An 18,779-nucleotide genomic window follows, 5' to 3' on the forward strand; every position below is an offset into this window, starting at 1 on the left:
AGGAGTACGATGGCTGGGAGAGGTTCCTAGGGCACAGGACAGAATCAGGGAGTTTAATCCCTTAGTCATGCCAGTCGGGCAGCTATGAAAATGAACAAAAAAAGAGCAATGAGAGAACCTGGAGGAGAGGACTCTGAGGAAGCACAGTGTAAGGTAAGCTAGAAGAAGGTTTTGAAAGATGGGCAAAATTTTGACAATGATGGAAGAAAGGTATGCCAAGTAGAGGTGACAGGAACAACAGTAAAGAAATGAGGAAGGGACTTTCTGAGGAGTGTGTCTGGAGAATGGCAAGTTATCTAAAGTGACTGAGGCACAAGGACAAATTGGAAAGGCAAACTGGTCAGATTAGGGAAAGTCCTGAATGTCAGTATGAATTTGGGTTGTTCTGTGAATGTGGTCGAGTGACCACTTCTGGAGCATAAGCCGTCCAGGAGCAGGACAGGCTGAGAGGCAAGGGACCAAAGGGCAGAGAGGCCGGCTAAAACAGGGATGACGATAATCTGGATGAGAGGCAATGACAAATAAAACCAGTGTAGCAGGCATGGAGAAGAGAAACGCTTTGGAAGTGATATGACATAGCAGCAGTTTGGATGTGGGGACAAATAAAAAAGACAGAATCTTGAGGTTTTAAGCTTTAAGATTAGATGAATAAATCGTAGAAAGGTGGAACAAAGAACAATTAAGGGGGATTATGAAATCAGAATACTTGGGGGACAAAGTACAGCAGCTGAGATATGGGTTTCTATCAGGAGGGTCACAAACAGATTCGGAAATAATATACAGTAAGATCAGAACTAAAGTCAAGGGAATGGATGAGATCATGAAAAAAATATCCAAAGTGAGAAGAAAACAGTCAAAAGAACCGCAGGGAACTACTTCAAAGGTAATGCAAATTTCATTTCCCTGTTACTTCCCTCTGTTGTTTCCCACTGAAACAGAAGTTGAGTGGTAAGTTAATCTTAATTTTTTCAAGTTTTTTGAAAGTACTACTCAAAGACCCATAAGAACACCTCTAATATGTAATGAGTTTCGCTAGTCAATGAAATCAAAGCTATTCTCAGTACTCTTAAGTTCCGCCCAAAGTTCACTAATGAGATAGTCATACATTACATGTGTGTATGTGCACTTGCCAAATGTGTAGCTGTGAATATGTATTTATGATCACCATCCAACAGTTCTCTGTGGAACTTGCATGGATCAGAAATTTTATAAAATATTTAACTCTATAATGAATATGTACATGCATGTGTAAAGATATTACATTCTTACTATTTAACAGGATCTAAAACCTTTGAGCAGGCCCTGGCCAGTACCTCAGTGGATAGAGCACTGGCCTGGTATATGGACGTCCTGGGTTTGATTCCCGGTCAGGGCACACAGGAGAAGCAACCATCTGCTTCTTTCCCTCTTCCCTTGACTCCCTTCTCTCCCTTGTCCCCTCCTGCAGCCAGTGGTTCAATGGTGTGGGAGCTGAGGATAGCTTGGTCGGAGCAAATAAGCCTCAAGCGCTAAAAACAGCTTGGTAATTGAGCACTGGCCCCAGATGGGGTTGCCAGGTGGATTCCAGTTGGAGTGCATGCGGAGTCTGTCTCAGTATCTCCCCTCCTCTCACCTAAACCACACACACACACACCTTTGACCAGTAGTGAAACCTGACACTCACAGATTACTGCTGTAGAGGAGGCATGAGCACAGACTAGTAGCACACTACTGAGGTTAGCCTCCTGGCTCTCTTAGGTGATTCTGAAACAAGGCACTTACCTTTGTTTCTCAGTCTCCTTACCTATAAAGACAATAACTGTATTTACTTTACATAAGTTGTGAAGGTTAAATGAGATAGGTAAAAAGTGCTTACAACAGTGCAAGGCATACTGAAAGTCCTCAATAAATGTTAGCTATTATTATAAGCTACTATTTGTTGTGTACAACAGAACATTTTAATGAATGAAAGTGACCATTTTCTATATAAGATGCTTTGCAAATATGTTCAGAAGAGCTAGTTTGTTAGGAAGCTAATATTAATCACTTGAGATACTATTTCCAAAGAAATGTTTTCAGGATAAAATAGAATTTTTATTTTTCCATTATGCATATTTTTGAGACATAGCAGACAACATCTGGTTAGCTTCTAAAAAAATTAATACTGATGCCATTAAGTTTGGGATAATGCTGTTTGTTTTTTTTTTAATTTCCATTGGTTTGAGAGAGAGAAAGAAAAGAAGAAGGGAGAGAGGGGGGAAAGGGAATGGGAGAGAAGGAGAGAAGGAGAGAGAGAGGGAGGGAGGGAGGGAGGGAGGGAGGAAAGGAAGGAAGGAAGGAAGGAAGGAAGGAAGGAAAGAAGGAAGGAAGGAAGGAAGGAAGGAAGAAAGGAAGGAAGGAAGGAAGGAAAGGAGGGAGGGAGAGAGGGAGGTAGGGTGAGAGAGGGAGGAAGGGACAGAGGGAGAGGGAAGGAGAGGGAGAGGGAGGGAGGAAGACAGGGAAGAAGGGAAGGAAAGAGGAAGGGAGAGAAGGAGAGAGGGAGAGAGAGAGAGAGAAGCATCAACTTGTTCTATTTAGTTGTATACTTTTTGGTTGCTTCTCATATGTGCCCTGACCGGGGATCAAACCTGTGACACCTGTGACCTCCGTGCGCCAAGAGGATGCTCTATCACCTGAGATACCCGACCAGGGCTGGGATAATGCTAGTTCTTAATGTGAACGTTCAGTTACAGGTATAGTAAACACTAATATCATATCACAACTCATACTGTTTCTAGCTAGCTAAGTTATAATAAGCTATTTATAAATATATCATATTTTACTTGTATTGCTGAATCCACAGGAACTGTTTTGAAGAAAAGGTCCAACTAATTAATATAAAATTATTTAATCAATTTAGCATATTTTCAGGTTCATAGACTTGCTCAGTCATATCTTGTTCAGTCAAATGTGCCCTATAGAAACCATAACCCACCTCGTCAGCATCTAGTTAACTATTTATATTACTCAATTAAGGTATTCAATTAAGAGTCTTTATACTTATAAACATACCTAACGTGACTTTAAAAACTAGTCTAATAGATAAACAGTGTTCTTTTTTAACCAGTCTCTAAATTACAGATCTTGTCCCACTGTCTTCTTATTGTTTATAAGAACAAATTAATTTCAACTAAAACTCCAAAGCACCTGGCCCTATTTTCTTTGTAGAGAGTACAAAATTTGATCATGTAAATAAAATATTTCCACCTGAAAAAAACAGTAAAATTTAACAAGGCTATATTTAATTAGAAAGATGAAACATACCTCAATTTAAAATGGCTTTAAGGAATTCATAGCTGTCAAGATGACGTAACTCTATATGAAAGAAAAATGATTTTTTTCAGAAAACAGTTCAGCATAAGCTGTCACAGTATATGATGCAGAATAAATGCTTAATCAAAATGGAATTAAAATAAAGAATCCAAACATAAAGTTTTATTTTACACTATAAATAGTAGCTTTGGGGTTATAAATTCTTGTTTCAACAGCCTACCTATTTGCCTGATTCTGTTTCAGAATGTATATTTTAAAATTTAGGATAAAAACTGACAAGAAATTTATTCTTATAATGTATGCTTCTGGTTTATTATAATTACCTGTCCTTTGTGCTAGATTCTATAATCCTGAGGGCAGGACTATGTCTGTCTTGTTCATTAGTGTGTCCCCAGTGCTAAAACAGTGTGTGGCTCAGAGTAGGTATTCAATAAATATTAAGTGAAGGAGGCATGTAAGGCAATAGCAATTTGTAAGTATTTGAAAATATTTAGGAAATTCCTTTTAAAAAATTCTTAGAGTGGCCACTTGTTTTTATTCATTCACTGAACACGCATTGTGATCTTTTCTCTGGATTCTATAGTAGGCTCCAGGGCTACAATAGAGAGAGAAGACTTTTGTTTGCCAGGGAGGAGCCCAGAAAAAGCCCTGTATCCAGACAATCATGATATACTACAGTAAAGCATGATACATTTATAAACATTCAGACAAGTGTTGTAGAAGCCTAGAAGATGAAACAATTTAGCTTTACCTAGGGAACTGGGGAAAGTTTCATAGAGGCTGTGACATCTGAGACTGACCTTGAAGAATGAGCAGAAGTTTATTAGAGAAAAAGAGCAATCCAGGTAAAGACAGAAGTAGAGAGGCCTGGAGTCCCAAAAGAGAGAGCTTCTAGCATATGGTGTGAAGAGTGTGAATGAAAATGACTACTTTCCTCCTATGTGAGGTCTGAGCTAAAGGAAAAAAATCACCTAATGTTTACTTCTTACACAAGTCCTGCTTTAAACTGGGTAATGAGCTATATAATAAACTATATAGTTAGCTATATAACTATACATATCTACCTTATTATGTATATATGTTTAAAATATATAAACCGCCTAGAGAATTTACCAAACTCTTTTTTCGAGGAGACTTTCTGACTACTCTAAGAGTTAAAATGGAAAAAAAGTGTTCACCTGTCAGGTGATATAAAACCAATTTCTACTAAATGTGCCAGAATAATTTTTCTCCACCTCAAGAACAGTTAGTCTTCAGTCTGTTCATTACTGTCTTTTTATAGTATTTTTATTTAATAAAACCTATTAAGACTACCATACAAATCTCTTTACTTATGCTTTTATCTTTTAGCTGATCAATTTTTATATTGCTGACATCCCTTCTTCGCCATTCGCTCATTTAAAAATTCATAGTATGTGAGATATGTCTCTGGGGAAAATGTCTATAAAATTTGTTACAGCTGGCAAATGTGTATGAGTCAGTGATAGCACATGACTAAATGCTTCACAGAAAATAAAATTTGTTTCTGTAGTAAGCAGAACTGTTTAAATGTTATTTATTTTTATGTTTCAAAGAAAATATATTGTGAAGTGCTGCATTGATTTAATACGCAACAATGTCTGTGTACACGCTGTAGAAAGAAAATTTATGAAACCTTTGCACAACTCCTTTAATTGAATTTTCCAAATCTCTCACCACACACAAATAATCAATATCTTCTGCAGAGAAAACCAGTCAGAATTATTACAGTCTTTCGTTTCAATTTTGTTGTCATCAGCACATACAGAGCACCTGGATATTTGTAATGTCTGGTAGCAAGTTATTTATACCTCTTAAACACATAATTGCTATTAAATGAGTTCAAGTCTATGGTTTACTTTTTTTTTTTTTTTTTACTGATTACTTAAAAGATAAAAATTATCATACTTCTAGTAAAGTATAAAAAAAATTAAACCATGGAAAAAATTCCTTAGAAGGCTTTGAAAATAAAACAGTTTGTTTTTCCTTAAATCCTAGACAAATCTCAAGAAGTTGAAATGTATCCCCAAAACAGCGACGAAAATGTAAAACAAGAGCATTAACATTTGGAGGAAAGGTATGACGCATGTACAATATTCATGAAGCTGAACGCTTATAAAAAGCTGAGGACCGTGCTTGTACATTAATGTAGATTTGTGTGACCAAAACTCTAATCTTCATTTTTAAAATCTCCAGATAAACTTAGAATGTTAAAGCATAGGAGGAATTTTTGTTGTTTCTCCTAAAACTCTTAATGTGTAAACTTCAAACCTTAGTGCTTTTAAAACTGAAGCATTGGCTTGAAAAAAGATATTGTTTAATGTTAAGATATAAAAGGCGGAGGACCCGGGTTCGATTCCCGGCCAGGGCACACAGGAGAAGCGCCCATTTGCTTCTCCACCCCTCCGCCGCGCTTTCCTCTCTGTCTCTCTCTTCCCCTCCCGCAGCCAAGGCTCCATTGGAGCAAAGATGGCCCGGGCGCTGGGGATGGCTCTGTGGCCTCTGCCTCAGGCGCTAGAGTGGCTCTGGTCGCAACACGGCGACGCCCAGGATGGGCAGAGCATCGCCCCCTGGTGGGCAGAGCGTCGCCCCTGGTGGGCGTGCCAGGTGGATCCCGGTCGGGCGCATGCGGGAGTCTGTCTGACTGTCTCTCCCTGTTTCCAAGCTTCAGAAAAATGAAAAAAGAAAAAAAAAAAAAAAAGATATAAAAGAAAAACTAAAAGGGTAGGTGTCTTCTAGGAGTAAAATTATTTAGCTGATAAGATGAATACTATTTTAAAACCGATTAGGGGAAAGAACAACATATTTTTAAGTTGAAAAATACTTCAGTGAGTGGTTAGAATAAAAAGGCAGTATCAAACTATTTTATAGTCTTAGGACAAAAAGAGTTTCATATTTGTCATGCAATCTGAAAACTTAAAAATCCTATAACCAAGATGAATTTTACAATATAAGAAGATAGAAAGTTAGCTTAAGAAAACAGAAACATAGTCTATGCTTTTCTTTTTAAGGCTAGAGACAGCAATTCTGAAATATCTTGTATTATAAACAGCTGAAACAACTTTTTTGAACAATGTAAAGTTCAGATGGTTAACATTTCATTTAAAATATGCATACTACAACCTACACAATTATTCTCAATAATGATAAAATATGTTTTGGACTGAAGCTAAGTGTCTAGATTTCATATCTTGGCAACTGCTCTACAATTTGCTTACATTCTTTTCAAAAACATTTTGTTTACTGGAAGTACTAGTCACAGACAAACAATGATGGTATTTTCTACTAAACTCCAGAAAAAATAAAAATCTTAAGCACTATATAATGCCATCTATTGACTTAAGAATATCTGTATCAAGTTGTTTTAAGTTGAGGTTGATTATGTAAAGTAAATAAATTTCATGCCTTCCCATGTGATGATAATGTGACATTCCATCTCTATCAACCCACTGAATGGTCATATGTTTTAAATGTTCAGCATAACAAATTAAAAATAATTATGAAAATTCACATCCAAATATAATAGAAAAAGAACCTTTCATTTCATTATTTTTGTAATAGTCATAAAGCCAATATTATTAAGGAAAGTGAAGTTAGGTTTATTTCCTAAGTAACTTAAAAAAGAAAGAAGCCTTCCTTTGTTTAAGAAATATGCAGTTAACAGAGGAAACCCTCTTTTATTGATATACTCTAACAAGAAAGACATTCCCTCATTTGCAAGGTTCAGTTCTTCTGACAAATATAAAAATCTCAGTGAGCCTTAAATTTTTTTTAATAAGTTATATAAAGCCTTAAGAATGTGTGTCAAATGTCTATTTATTTAAAACACTAGATTGTTATTTTACAAGTATACTCCTAAGGCTGCAACGGTGCTAAAGAAGCTAGCAATGCAATTATAAAAATATACAACTAAGGGGCCTGGCCTGGGGTGGCTCAGTGCATAAAGCGTCAACCTGGAACTCTGAGGTCGCCGGTTTGAAACCCCAGGCTTATCTGGTCAAGGCACATATGGGAGTTGATGCTTCCTGCTCCTCCCCCTTTCTCTCTCTCTCTCTCTCTCTCCCCCAATCCCTCCCTCCTCTCTAAAAAAAATGAATAAATAAATTAATATATATACACACACACACACACACACACACACACACACACAACTAAGGGACCAACTTGAAGGGGCAAATACAGCATAAGAGTTGGAATTCTGGTATTGTCTACTTTAACTATTCTAGGAAATCTTTATAAGAACCTGAGGACATTCTTTTAATAGTGAAACAAGTGATTTGTTTATTCTTATTTCATAATTACCTAATAACAGAAACCTAATACATATGATAGGGTTGGTTTTTATATTATTCATTCCCATCTATGTAATTTCTAATATTATGAAGATTCCCAAAACATTTTTATTTACTGATTGATTTGAGAGAGAAGAAGAAAGAGAGAGGGAAGGGAAGAGGGAGAGAGAGAGATATTTGTTCCATTTATTTATGCAGTCTTTGGTTGATTCTTGTATGTGCCAGGAATTGAACCCGAAACCTTGGCATGTTGGGATGACACTCTAGCCACCTGAGCTACCTGGCCAGGTCTCCCAAAACATTTTTAAATTTAGACAATTCTGAGTAGCAGCATACTAAAAGAAAAAAGTAGAAATTTCTATAAAAAGGTGAAGGCCAGATCCCCAAATAAGGAACTTATAAAGAAACTAGTTTGAGATGTTGGAAAAAAAAAAGTCATTTTAAAATGAAGGTATGAATAGAAGGGAGTTAAAGTTACTAACTTAGTAAAAAAGTTTACATATATATGTGTATGCGTTGTACATCTTAACCAAAAAACAAAACAAAACCCCAAACAAAAACTGCCAAAAACAAGGCAAATATTAGGAACTAGAGGAAGAGGGAAAAGCACCCACTAAAAATGTATAGCTCAAACTCAAATTATATAAAAAAAGTTTCAATCTATTTTTCAGGCATTACTTCAAATAGTTAAAAAGGTAATGAAGATTTGAAAACCTCAGGAAATATAGAGTTAATGTAGCTCTTGCCAAAAAAAAAGAAATAGAAGATGACATGTATTCTAGTATATATAACATGTTAATATGTAACATATATTATGTATATGGTAACTCAGTTTTCATTTAAACCACAATGCTTATTAGAAATTTTAAAACATGATTTAATGATACAATTCTCTATATGCATGAAGAACTACTTAGACCTAAGGAAAACCTGGTAATGGGCAAGTCAGTTCTAATGCTAAAACATTAGAAAGTAGATTTAAAACCGATCATGCATAAACACACACAGAATCAGTATATACTGGATAACTGAAAGGCAAGAACTATTTTAATACATAGAAGAAACTAATGTCTTAATAAATGTTTAGGAAACAATAGTTTTGGAAATTTTTCCCCATTAATTTTTAGCAGTGACAGCTCACTTATTTGTTCTATCAATTTTCACTACCTCATTTCTCAAAACTTTTGGCAAAAGCCAACTATGTAAAGCCTAATTCCAATTAGTCCTAGGAAATTATAGATTTAAAAGAAAATCACACAGTTGGCATAGAATTTATAGATTCAAGATTTCCTCTAACTGGGAAATAATAAACATCCCAATTTCCCATTACAATCCTCTAAAACTTGTCAAGTTTGGACAGACTGAAACCTATATCTCAAGTTATACAGCACAGGCAAGAAGAAATATCAAGCCTTTTCTAAGGGCTACTTTCATGTTTGTTTTTTTTTTCAATTTTTTTTTTTTTTTTTTTGTATTTTTCTGAAGCTGGAAACGGGGAGAGACAGTCAGACAGACTCCCGCATGCGCCCAACCGGGATTCACCCGGCACGCCCACCAGGGGCGATGCTCTGCCCCTCCGGGGTGTCGCTCTGCCGTGACCAGAGCCACTCTAGTGCCTGGGGCAGAGGCCAAGGAGCCATCCCCAGCGCCCGGGCCATCTTTGCTCCAATGGAGCTTTGGCTGCGGGAGGGGAAGAGAGAGACAGAGAGGAAGGAGGGGGTGGGGGTGGAGAAGCAAATGGGCGCTTCTCATGTGCCCTGGCTGGGAATCGAACCCGGGTCCCCCACACGCCAGGCCGACGCTCTACCGCTGAGCCTACCGGCCAGGGCCTCATGTTTGTTTGTTTGTTTGTTTGTTTTTACCTTCAAGGATCACAATGGAAATTAGCTGGTCGAATAAATAGCTCAGAAAGTCTGCTCAGCTCCTGCGACACATGAGTTTTGGAAGAGACTTGCAATGGTGCTGGCCTGCCATGACTTAGTGGCTTTTGGAACTGACCAGCATGGCATCCTAGCACTTAAAAATAAAGATTACTGGTTGATTTTAGAGAAAGAAGAAGGGAGAGAGACAGAGAGGTAGAAATATCGATCTTTTTCTGTAGGTGCCCCGACGGGGACCAAATCCACAATCTCTGCATGTTGGGACGATGCTCCAACCAAGCAAACTATGTGGCCAGGGCAGGAATCCTAGCACTTTCAACTGCAAACTCATCACCAGCTGTTAAAGAGTCTAAACAAAGTCTAACATAATTGATTGAATCAGTTTCAGTTATGCCTCATGTTTGAATCAGAAAGTTGGGATGACTATCAGACGATTTGATTTGTTTTAGGAATAAGCAACATGAAATAATGAAAAAATCCTAAAATTTTATTTTTTTTGAGAGAGGGGGAGGGAAGTAGGGAGGAAAGTAAAGAGAGAGAAAGAAAAGGACGGAAGCATCAACTCGTTGCTCCACTTATTCACTGATTGCTTCTCATATGTGCCTTGACCGGGGATCTGACCAGTGACCTCAGGCTCAAGCCGAGCTGGCAACCTCAGGGCTCAAGTCCACGACCTTAAAATCTTGTCAGCGATCCCGTGCTCAAACCAGCAACCTTGGGTTTCAAACCTGTGACCTCAGCATTCCAGGTGGATGTTTTATCCACTGTGCCACCACCAGTCAAGCAAAATAAAATACTTTTTGAGGTCAGATTGGTCTTTTGTTGGAATTCGTTCTCTGACACTTAAGTAGCAGTGTCTTTGGGCAAGTTACTTTAACATTTTCTGTCCTTGTTCCTTAGCTATAATGGCAGTAATAAGAGTTATCTTGCAGAGTTGCTGTAAAGATCTTCTGATCCTAGTAATAATCTTAGTAATTATTGGTCCTCCATAAATAAATGGTAGTCATTGGTACTCAAAAATGATAAGGCTATAATATAAAACACAGTTACCCATTTCAAGGCCTCTCTCTGTCTGCAAAGATTGCTAAGTGGTATTCATGTCAGTAATATTAAAATAATGCCTCAAGTTGGTCTAAATATTTTACAGCCCATGATTATTTTGCTTACTGAGGTATGGATGTGCATGTGTTAAGGGAACTTACAACTTGCTAATTTAGTTACCCATACTATGATGCTCAGAGGCGTAAGACTTAACAGTAAGTCCACCAGATGATCTGAAAGTTTTCAGAACACTGGTACTAAGTAATTTTATGTCTCCTAATTTACCATTAAATTTGTGTCTCCTAATTTACCATTAAAAACTTCTGTATATTTATGTATTGTTGCCGCATTTATCTAGATTCTAAAAAAGAACTTTTAATAAAACAAAAAATTAAATCTTGTTCTGAAATTTGTATTTCAAAGGATATTTTAAAAGTTCAGTCATCAGGGAAGTTGAGCTCATCAGACATGGTCTTCTGCTAAATGTAATATAAAATTTTCAAACAAGATTCCTAGTCTTTTTTTTTTTTAATTATTTATTTTTTACAGAGACAGAGAGAGAATCAGAGAGAGGGATAGACAGGGACAGACAGGAACGGAGAGAGATGAGAAGCATCAATCATTAGTTTTTCATTGCGCGTTGCAACACCTTAGTTGTTCATTGATTGCTTTCTCATATGTGCCTTGACCGTGGGCCTTCAGCAGACCAAGTAACCCCTTGCTGGGGCCAGCGACCTTGGGTTCAAGCTGGTGAGCTTTGCTCAAAACCAGATGAGCCCGCGCTCAAGCTGGCGACCTCAGGGTCTCGAACCTGGGTCCTCTGCATCCCAGTCCTACACTCTATCCACTGCACCACCACCTGGTCAGGCAAGATTCCTAGTCTTTTAAGAGTATGTATATTAAGAAACTCATAATATCTGGTTTTAAATGGTAAAATGGAATAAAAGGATATCTTTATATTATAAATTAAAACACAATTTACCTTTGTTAGGAAGTTCTGAATTCTTCTTTTCAAACAGTTTTTGTTTTGCTGCTTTTGTCACTAGAAGAAAAAATAAATCTCATGTTAATTAACATGGAGGCTATGGCTGGTGGTTCAGTGGATAGAGCGTCAGCCTGGCATACGAACGTCCCAGGTTCGATTCCCAGTCAGGGCACACAGAAGTGACCATCTGCTTCTCCCCTCTTCCCTCTCCTCCTTCTCTTCCACTTTCCCTCCTGCAGCCAGTGGCTTGATTGGTTTGAGCATAGCACCGGGTGGTGAGGATAGCTCTGTTGGAGCACATCAGCCTCAGGCAAGAAAAATAGCTCAGTACTCGAGCACTGGCTCTAGATGGGGTTGCCAGGTGGATCCTGGTAGAGGCATTGGGAGTAAGCCACAGTATCTACCCTACTCTCACTTAAAATAAATACATACGTACATACATAAGTAAGGACTAATGTGGAATGTGAATAATTTCTCATCTTGTAATAAACAACTTTATGGAAAAAATAAAAAACTATTCTAAGTAATATATATGTATAGGTATAAAGTACAAAATAACATATCTTATTTAAAGAATGAGCACTACATAAAAAAAGCCCAATTCCAGTTTTGAAGGTATATTCTTCCACTTTACATTCAAGAGGAACCTCTGAAATAACATCTCCTAGAAAAGATATATGGCTTATGCTTTAAATAATACTTCTCTCTCATATCCAGGAGTGAGCTAGATATATATATATCAGACTTCAATTTGGTAAAAATTTTCTTTTTTTTAAATTTTTATTTATTTATTTTAGAGAAGAGAGAGAGAGAGAAAGAAAGGGGGGGAGGAGCAGGAAGCATCAACTTGTGCCTTGGGTTTGAAGCCCAGGGTTTCAAACCGGTGACCTCAGCATTCCAGGTAGACGGTTTATCCACTATGCCACCACAGGTCAGGCAAATTTGGTAAAAATTAATAGGCTTATCTCTAAAGTTGACAACATTAAAATATATACATTTAAGTTTACAAACAAGGAATGGAGAGATACCATTTTAAAGTTAAAAGGTCTTCTTACTTAGTTCTTTCGTTTTCTGCATTTCTCTTTCTAAGAAACATAATCCATAAGGGACACCAATGAGATTTTCAAGCTTTTTACTGCCCTCCAAAACCTAAAAGAAAGTCATTTTAAATGAGTTTAGTAAGTTCTCTTCAAAGATATTATTACTTACAAATCTAATAAAAATACTGTTTCCTTCATCTTAAAAACCTAAACTCTATGGTAGGAAATTTAACATTTTCTAGTAGGTCAACTATTGTGAGCCTTAAAATGCTCGAATAAAAATAATTTATTGACTAAAAAGACAAAACATAATCTACAAATTTACTTTTAAATGTCAAAAACTACATTACTAAAATATTATGATTTATTAATGTTTACATAAGAAAAGAAATTCCCATAAAAAGTAAATTAAACATATCCCCTGCAAACTCTTTCCTGGATTGGATTCTTCAATCTGAGGCCTCTCTCCTATTCTTCTTTTTCAAATGAGGTAGTAGAAATATAAAATATATGCCACATATGCCCACAGATTTGACAATCTGGACAAAATGAATAAATTCTTAGACACATACCATCATCCAAACTGAACCAGGAAGCATCAGAGAATCTGAATAAACAGATACAACTAATAAAACTGAAGCAGTAATCAAAAAAACTCCCAAAAAAACAAAAGTCCTGGACTGATGGCTTCATGGGAGAATTTTATCAAACATTCAAAGAAGAACTAGCATGTATCCTTTCTAAACTATTACAAAAAATTCAAGAGGAGGGAAGACTCCCAAGCTCATTTTATGAGGCCAGCATTGTACTGATTCCAAAACCAGATAAAGACACTACAAAGAAAGAAAATTATAGGCCAATATTCCTGATAAACTTAGATGCAAAAATTCTCAAAAAATATTAGCAAACTGGACCCAGCAATACATTTAAAAGATCATACACTATGACCGAGTGGGATTTATTTTGAGGATGCACGTTGACACAATATCTGCAAATCAATAAATGTGATACACCACATAAACAAAATGAAGAATAAAAAACACACAATAGTATCAATAGATGTAGAAAAAGCATTTGATAAAATCCAGCACCCATTAATAACAGAAACTCAGCAAAGTGGGAAAAGAAGGACCATACTTCAACAATAAAGGTCATCTATGACAAACCCACAGCCAACATCTTACTCAAAGGGCAAAAACTAAAAGTATTTCCCTTAAGATGAGGGAACAAGATAGGGGTGTCTGCTCACCACTCTTATTCAACGTACTACTTACTAGAAGTCCTACCCACAGCAATCAAACTATAATAGAAAAAGAAACAAAAGGCATTCAAAATGGAGAGGAAGAAGTAACTGTCATTATTTGCAGATGACATAATACTATATATAGAGAACTCTGAAGATTCCACCAAAAGAACTACCAGAACTGATAAATGAATTTGGTAAAGAAGCAGGATACAGAATAAATATCCAGAAACCAACTTCATTTTCATACACCAATAATGAACTATCAGAAAGGAAAACCAAGAAAACAATCCCATTTCTAATTGTATCAAAAAAATTATATGCCAAAAAAGCAAACCTGTATAATACTTAAACTTTGCATTATTTCCTTGATTTCTTCTGATGATTTCTCAACTTTAGAGAACAACACCATTAATCTATGAGTAAAGAAAAATACAATATTTAGCAAGATCAAGCATTTAAACAAGTCATTTTCAGAACTTTAATTCTTTTTAAAGGATTTTACATTCAGTTTTCTATTCCTTTTCTTTACCTGTTTCAAAGTGGTTAGAGATGTAAATACTCCTCCATTCTTTATTCTTTTATAAAAGCAGTATGTATTATTAACCATCCTGTGGTTTTTGGAGTTTCACTTTTTCTCATTTCCACTGAGCAGTAGGAGAAAAGATTGTAGATCTAAGAAATGTCCAAGCCTATACAGATTTTTTTAGAGTTTATTTGAGCCAAACTGGCAACAAGTCAAGAAGCATAAACTCAAATGCTCCCTGGGAATGACAATTTTGCTGCTTCTGTTATATATTTGGAATTAAGGAGGGAACGTAAAGATTACATGAAGGTGGGAAAATGCAAAGCATAGGATAGTTGAGATTACATGCTCCCTTGTGGGTAGGTTATGCCCTCACGGAGTCTGGGACAGAGAATTACTTAGGATAGTTCAAAGGTGTGTTAGCTTAGATAACACAAGAATAAAAAACAGGGCTTGTTTAAAAACCTTTTACTAAAGAAGGTACAGTCCTGGGGCATGACAACGCATCATGACCTGCCAGTTAGGAATTCATGCTTAGATCAACCTGTGAGGTTACTTTCAGTCAGATGTATAACATCCACAGGATAGATGACTTGTTCCTTTCTCCATAATACCACTTTGAGAACATTATACACCATCATCTCATTTATCTAGATCTAAGTCTATGAATTAGTGCTACCCTGTGATTTTTTTAAAATAAAACAGTTTTGCCTGACCAGGTGGTGGCGCAGTGGATAGAGCATCGGACTGGGACGCAGAGGACCCAGGTTTGAAACCCTGAGGTCACCAGCTTGAGTGCAGGGTCGATGGCTTGAGCGTGGGATCACAGACATGACCCCATAGTCACTGGCTTGAGCCCAAAGGTCACTAGCTCAAGTAAGGGGTCACTTGCTCTGCTGTAGCCCCCACCCCCGCTGGTCAAGGCACATATGAGAAAGCAATCAATGAACAACTAAGGAGCCACAACAAAGAACTTATGCTTCTCATCTCTCTCCCTTCCTGTCTGTCCCTATCTGTCCCTGTCTCTATCACACACACACAAAAAAAAATCAAGAAAGTTAGTTTTATGGCTTTAATAGTATATTCCAATGTGAAAAAGATACAAAGGCAGCCCTGGCTGGTTTGCTCAGTGGACAGAGCATCATCCTGACGTCTGGATGTCCTGGTTTGATTCCTGGTCAGGGCACACAAGAGAAGCAAGCATCTGCTTCTCTCCCTCTCCCTTTTCTCCTCCTGCAGGTTGCAGCTTGATTGGTTTGAGTGCTGGCTCCTGGCACTGAGGATGGCTAGGCTGGTCTGAGCACAGCAGCCTCAGGAACTAAAAATAGCTCAGTTGATTCGAGCAGACAGAGTTGCCCAGTGAACCCCACAGCAGGAGTCTGTCTCATTATCTCCCTTCCTCTCATTTAAAAGAAAAAAATAATACAAAGGCACTCTCAAATTTGAAAACTTCACTTGTAACCCTACTACCTAAACATATCTCTAGCTGGTATTTTAGCATTCTGGAAAAATTCTCTTAGGGTTTTTCTTCTTTCTTTCTTTTTTTTTAACATTTCTATTACTTTATATCATACTTTCTTCCCTTAATATAACTTTACATCTATATTTTTTGGCTTACCATCCATGTCTATAATTTTAAAGGCTGCATAATAATGTACCTATTAAACATACCAAAGATGATTTGACCATTCCCTATTGTTGCAGTTTCAATTTCTTTTTGAATTTTAAGATCTCATAGCTATCTATGATCATCTAGTCCAGTGCAGTTTAATAGAAATAAAACACAAGACATATATATAATTAAAAATTTTCTGACCTGACTAGGCGGTGGTGTAGTGGATAGAGCGTCAGACTGGGATGTGAAAGACCCAGGTTCGAGACCCCGAGGTCGCCAGCTTGAGCGCGGGCTCATCTGGTTTGAGCAAAGCTCACCAGCTTGAGCCCAAGGTCACTGGCTCAAGCAAGGGGTCACCTGTCTGCTGTAGCCGCCAGTCAGGGCACATATGAGAAATCAATCAATGAACAACTAAGGAGCTGCAATGAAGAATTGATGTTTCTCATCTCTCCCTTCCTGTCTGTCTGTCCCTATCTGTCCCTCTCTCTGACTCTGTCTCTGCCACACAAAAAAAAAAAAATTAAAAAATTCTAGTAGTCACATTAAAAGAACTAAAAAGAAACAGGTGAACTTAATTTTAGTAATATATTTTATTTAACCCAATATATTAAAGTATTATCATGTCCACATTTAATCAATATGAAAATCACTCATGAGATATATGTTTTTTCAAAATCCAGTTGTTACTTTATACTCATAACACATCTCATTTCAGATTAGTCACATTTCAAATGCTCATTAGTCCTGTGTGGTTGGCTAATGACTACTGTCTCAGAGATCACAAATCTATACTACCAATTTTAAGAGAGAAACTAAAAATTAAACACTTTTCAAAATCCCATCAGTGTTACCCATTAATGTTTGTTTGCTATTAAAAAATAAGACAAATGATATAGTAAATGTTCACACATAATGAATATGCACATTATATTTCAATTAAGTAAAGTATATATCTCTAAGTATGCAAGAAAGGTACAGAGAGACAGCATTATGCAAAAACTAAGTATTATGTAAGGATAATGGAATTATTGGTAATTTTTTTCTTAAAATTTTTTCCTTTATTATTATGTATTTTCAGTTCAGTCATCTGTCTGCAGCCCCACTGTTTACCACTGGAACCTGCTTGAGAGTGTCATGAAGGAATCCCACTTCCTCTCATTGAGTTGCTAAAGCCTGTAGGAATAAGAGGACTTCAGCGACTCCAACCCAGGGCTAGGAACCTCTAGCTCGCAGGACAGTATACCTAAGCCTACTAAGTGCCTCAGGGGTGCAAAGCTGAGGCAAGTAAGCTACTTTGCTATTAGAAGGAATCCCAAATGTTCTGTACCCGGCATCCCTTTCCCGGGAGGACTAGAATGGCAGGGCCTCTCTACACTGTCTTCCCACACTTTAAGGAACTGCTGGTACCCCCTGTTCACCCTCAGAGAAATGTGTGGGGCGGGCTGGTCCTGCAGGCTTGCCGTCTGGAATGATTCCAAGGGGCTCTGTTTAGATAGAGTTAGATGTGAATGGTGACCCCAGGAGCTGTGCAATGTAGCATCCACAAAGGACCTATTAGTAATTCTTTCTCCTAAGTTTAGATAGTTACTGAGGGTCTCAGTTAAGCACAATGCTTTGACAACAGTAGAGATCTGCAAAAACTGTTTTCAAGATATCCTTCACATGCCTAAGCTGCTTTTGAAAGAAAGTGTGTTTCCACTGAAGGACCAAGTGGACTAATGGACACTCCATTGCTCTTCTCATTTTTATTTAAAATATTTTATTTATTGATTTTTAGAGAAGGGAGGAGGGAGGGAAGAGGGAAGAGAAAGACAGAGAGAGAAAGATGCATCAACTTGTAGTTGTTTCACTTTAGTTGTTCACTGATTGTTTCTCATATGTGCCTTGACTGGGCAAGCCTGGGGTTTCGAACTGGCAACCTCAGTGTCCCAGGTTGATACGCTGTCCACTGCGCCAATACCTGTCAGACTCATTTTTATTTTAATTTCCTTTCTTCTTCTTTTACTTCTTCCTAGATTAAATCAACTGTTCTTCTATCTCAATGGCAACCAAACTCATGGAATGATTTTATAACAGTCATCCAACTGTTAAATGCTGAGAAGTTCAGGAAGTACATTCTCCTTTTCTACATCCTCTGACTCAGTGGAGAAGCCTTCATAATCTTTGGAGCTAAAGTGCTTGCTGAGCAGCTTTTGGGGGAAGTATGGTTGCTACTGTCTTCATCCTAGACAAATTGGCAATTCTCACATTCAATCTCACTTGTGCTAAAGACTGGATTTTACTGCTGTTGATAGCATTCTCCTATCATTTGAACTTGGGGTGCAAATTCTATTCTGCGACTCTCAGACTGTATTATTTTCTTAGAGTTGCACAGTCTTTAATATCATCCAGATTTTCCTTCACTAATTTACATACTTCTGAAAACCAACAATCTTTTATTTCTGCCCACAGAATACATTTCTCAATTCCATTGTGTTACAAAATGTCAGTTACTCTTACTCCCTCTTTCAAGTTAGTAAGTGAAAGTATCATCAGTGGGTGCCATTCATATTTTATAGAACACTATTCCTTTTTTTTTGAAGTTTTATTTTTTAGAGAGAAGCAGGGAGAGAGAGAGAGAGAGACAGGAACATTGAGCTGTTCCTGTAGGTGCCCTGACTGAGGATTGAACCAGCAACGTCTGTGCAGCACTACTTTCTGGAACAGATTTGCCTCAGGCTAGACTAAACCAGATCAAATCCGTCATCTTATAATCACCTTTGTGAACTGTGCAGATCTTGATGGGTAATGAATGCATCCAGATATTCAGTGACTGCTACCAGTTTCATGACCTCCATTTTAATATTTG

General features: G+C 37.3%; 1 protein-coding gene across 4 annotated transcripts in view; it reads right to left on the minus strand.

The window, feature by feature from the left end:
• The window catches only part of ITGB3BP (integrin subunit beta 3 binding protein), a 59,948-nt gene that overhangs the window by 6,223 nt on the left and 34,946 nt on the right, over positions 1–18,779 (minus strand). For 3 of the 4 annotated variants that reach the window (XM_066376457.1, XM_066376458.1, XM_066376454.1), the window contains 4 exons: positions 14,128–14,206; positions 12,563–12,656; positions 11,505–11,564; positions 3,283–3,333 (listed from right to left, as the gene is read on the minus strand). In XM_066376457.1, coding sequence (XP_066232554.1) covers positions 3,284–3,333; positions 11,505–11,564; positions 12,563–12,656; positions 14,128–14,206 — 283 coding nt within the window. In that variant the 3' untranslated portion in view covers position 3,283. Of the gene's footprint in view, positions 1–1,732; positions 1,784–3,282; positions 3,334–11,504; positions 11,565–12,562; positions 12,657–14,127; positions 14,207–18,779 lie in introns of those variants that run through there. The other variant, XM_066376455.1, reaches the window with a different exon arrangement.

Source organism: Saccopteryx leptura, chromosome 3 (assembly GCF_036850995.1).
Source record: "Saccopteryx leptura isolate mSacLep1 chromosome 3, mSacLep1_pri_phased_curated, whole genome shotgun sequence".
Lineage (NCBI taxonomy): Eukaryota > Metazoa > Chordata > Mammalia > Chiroptera > Emballonuridae > Saccopteryx > Saccopteryx leptura.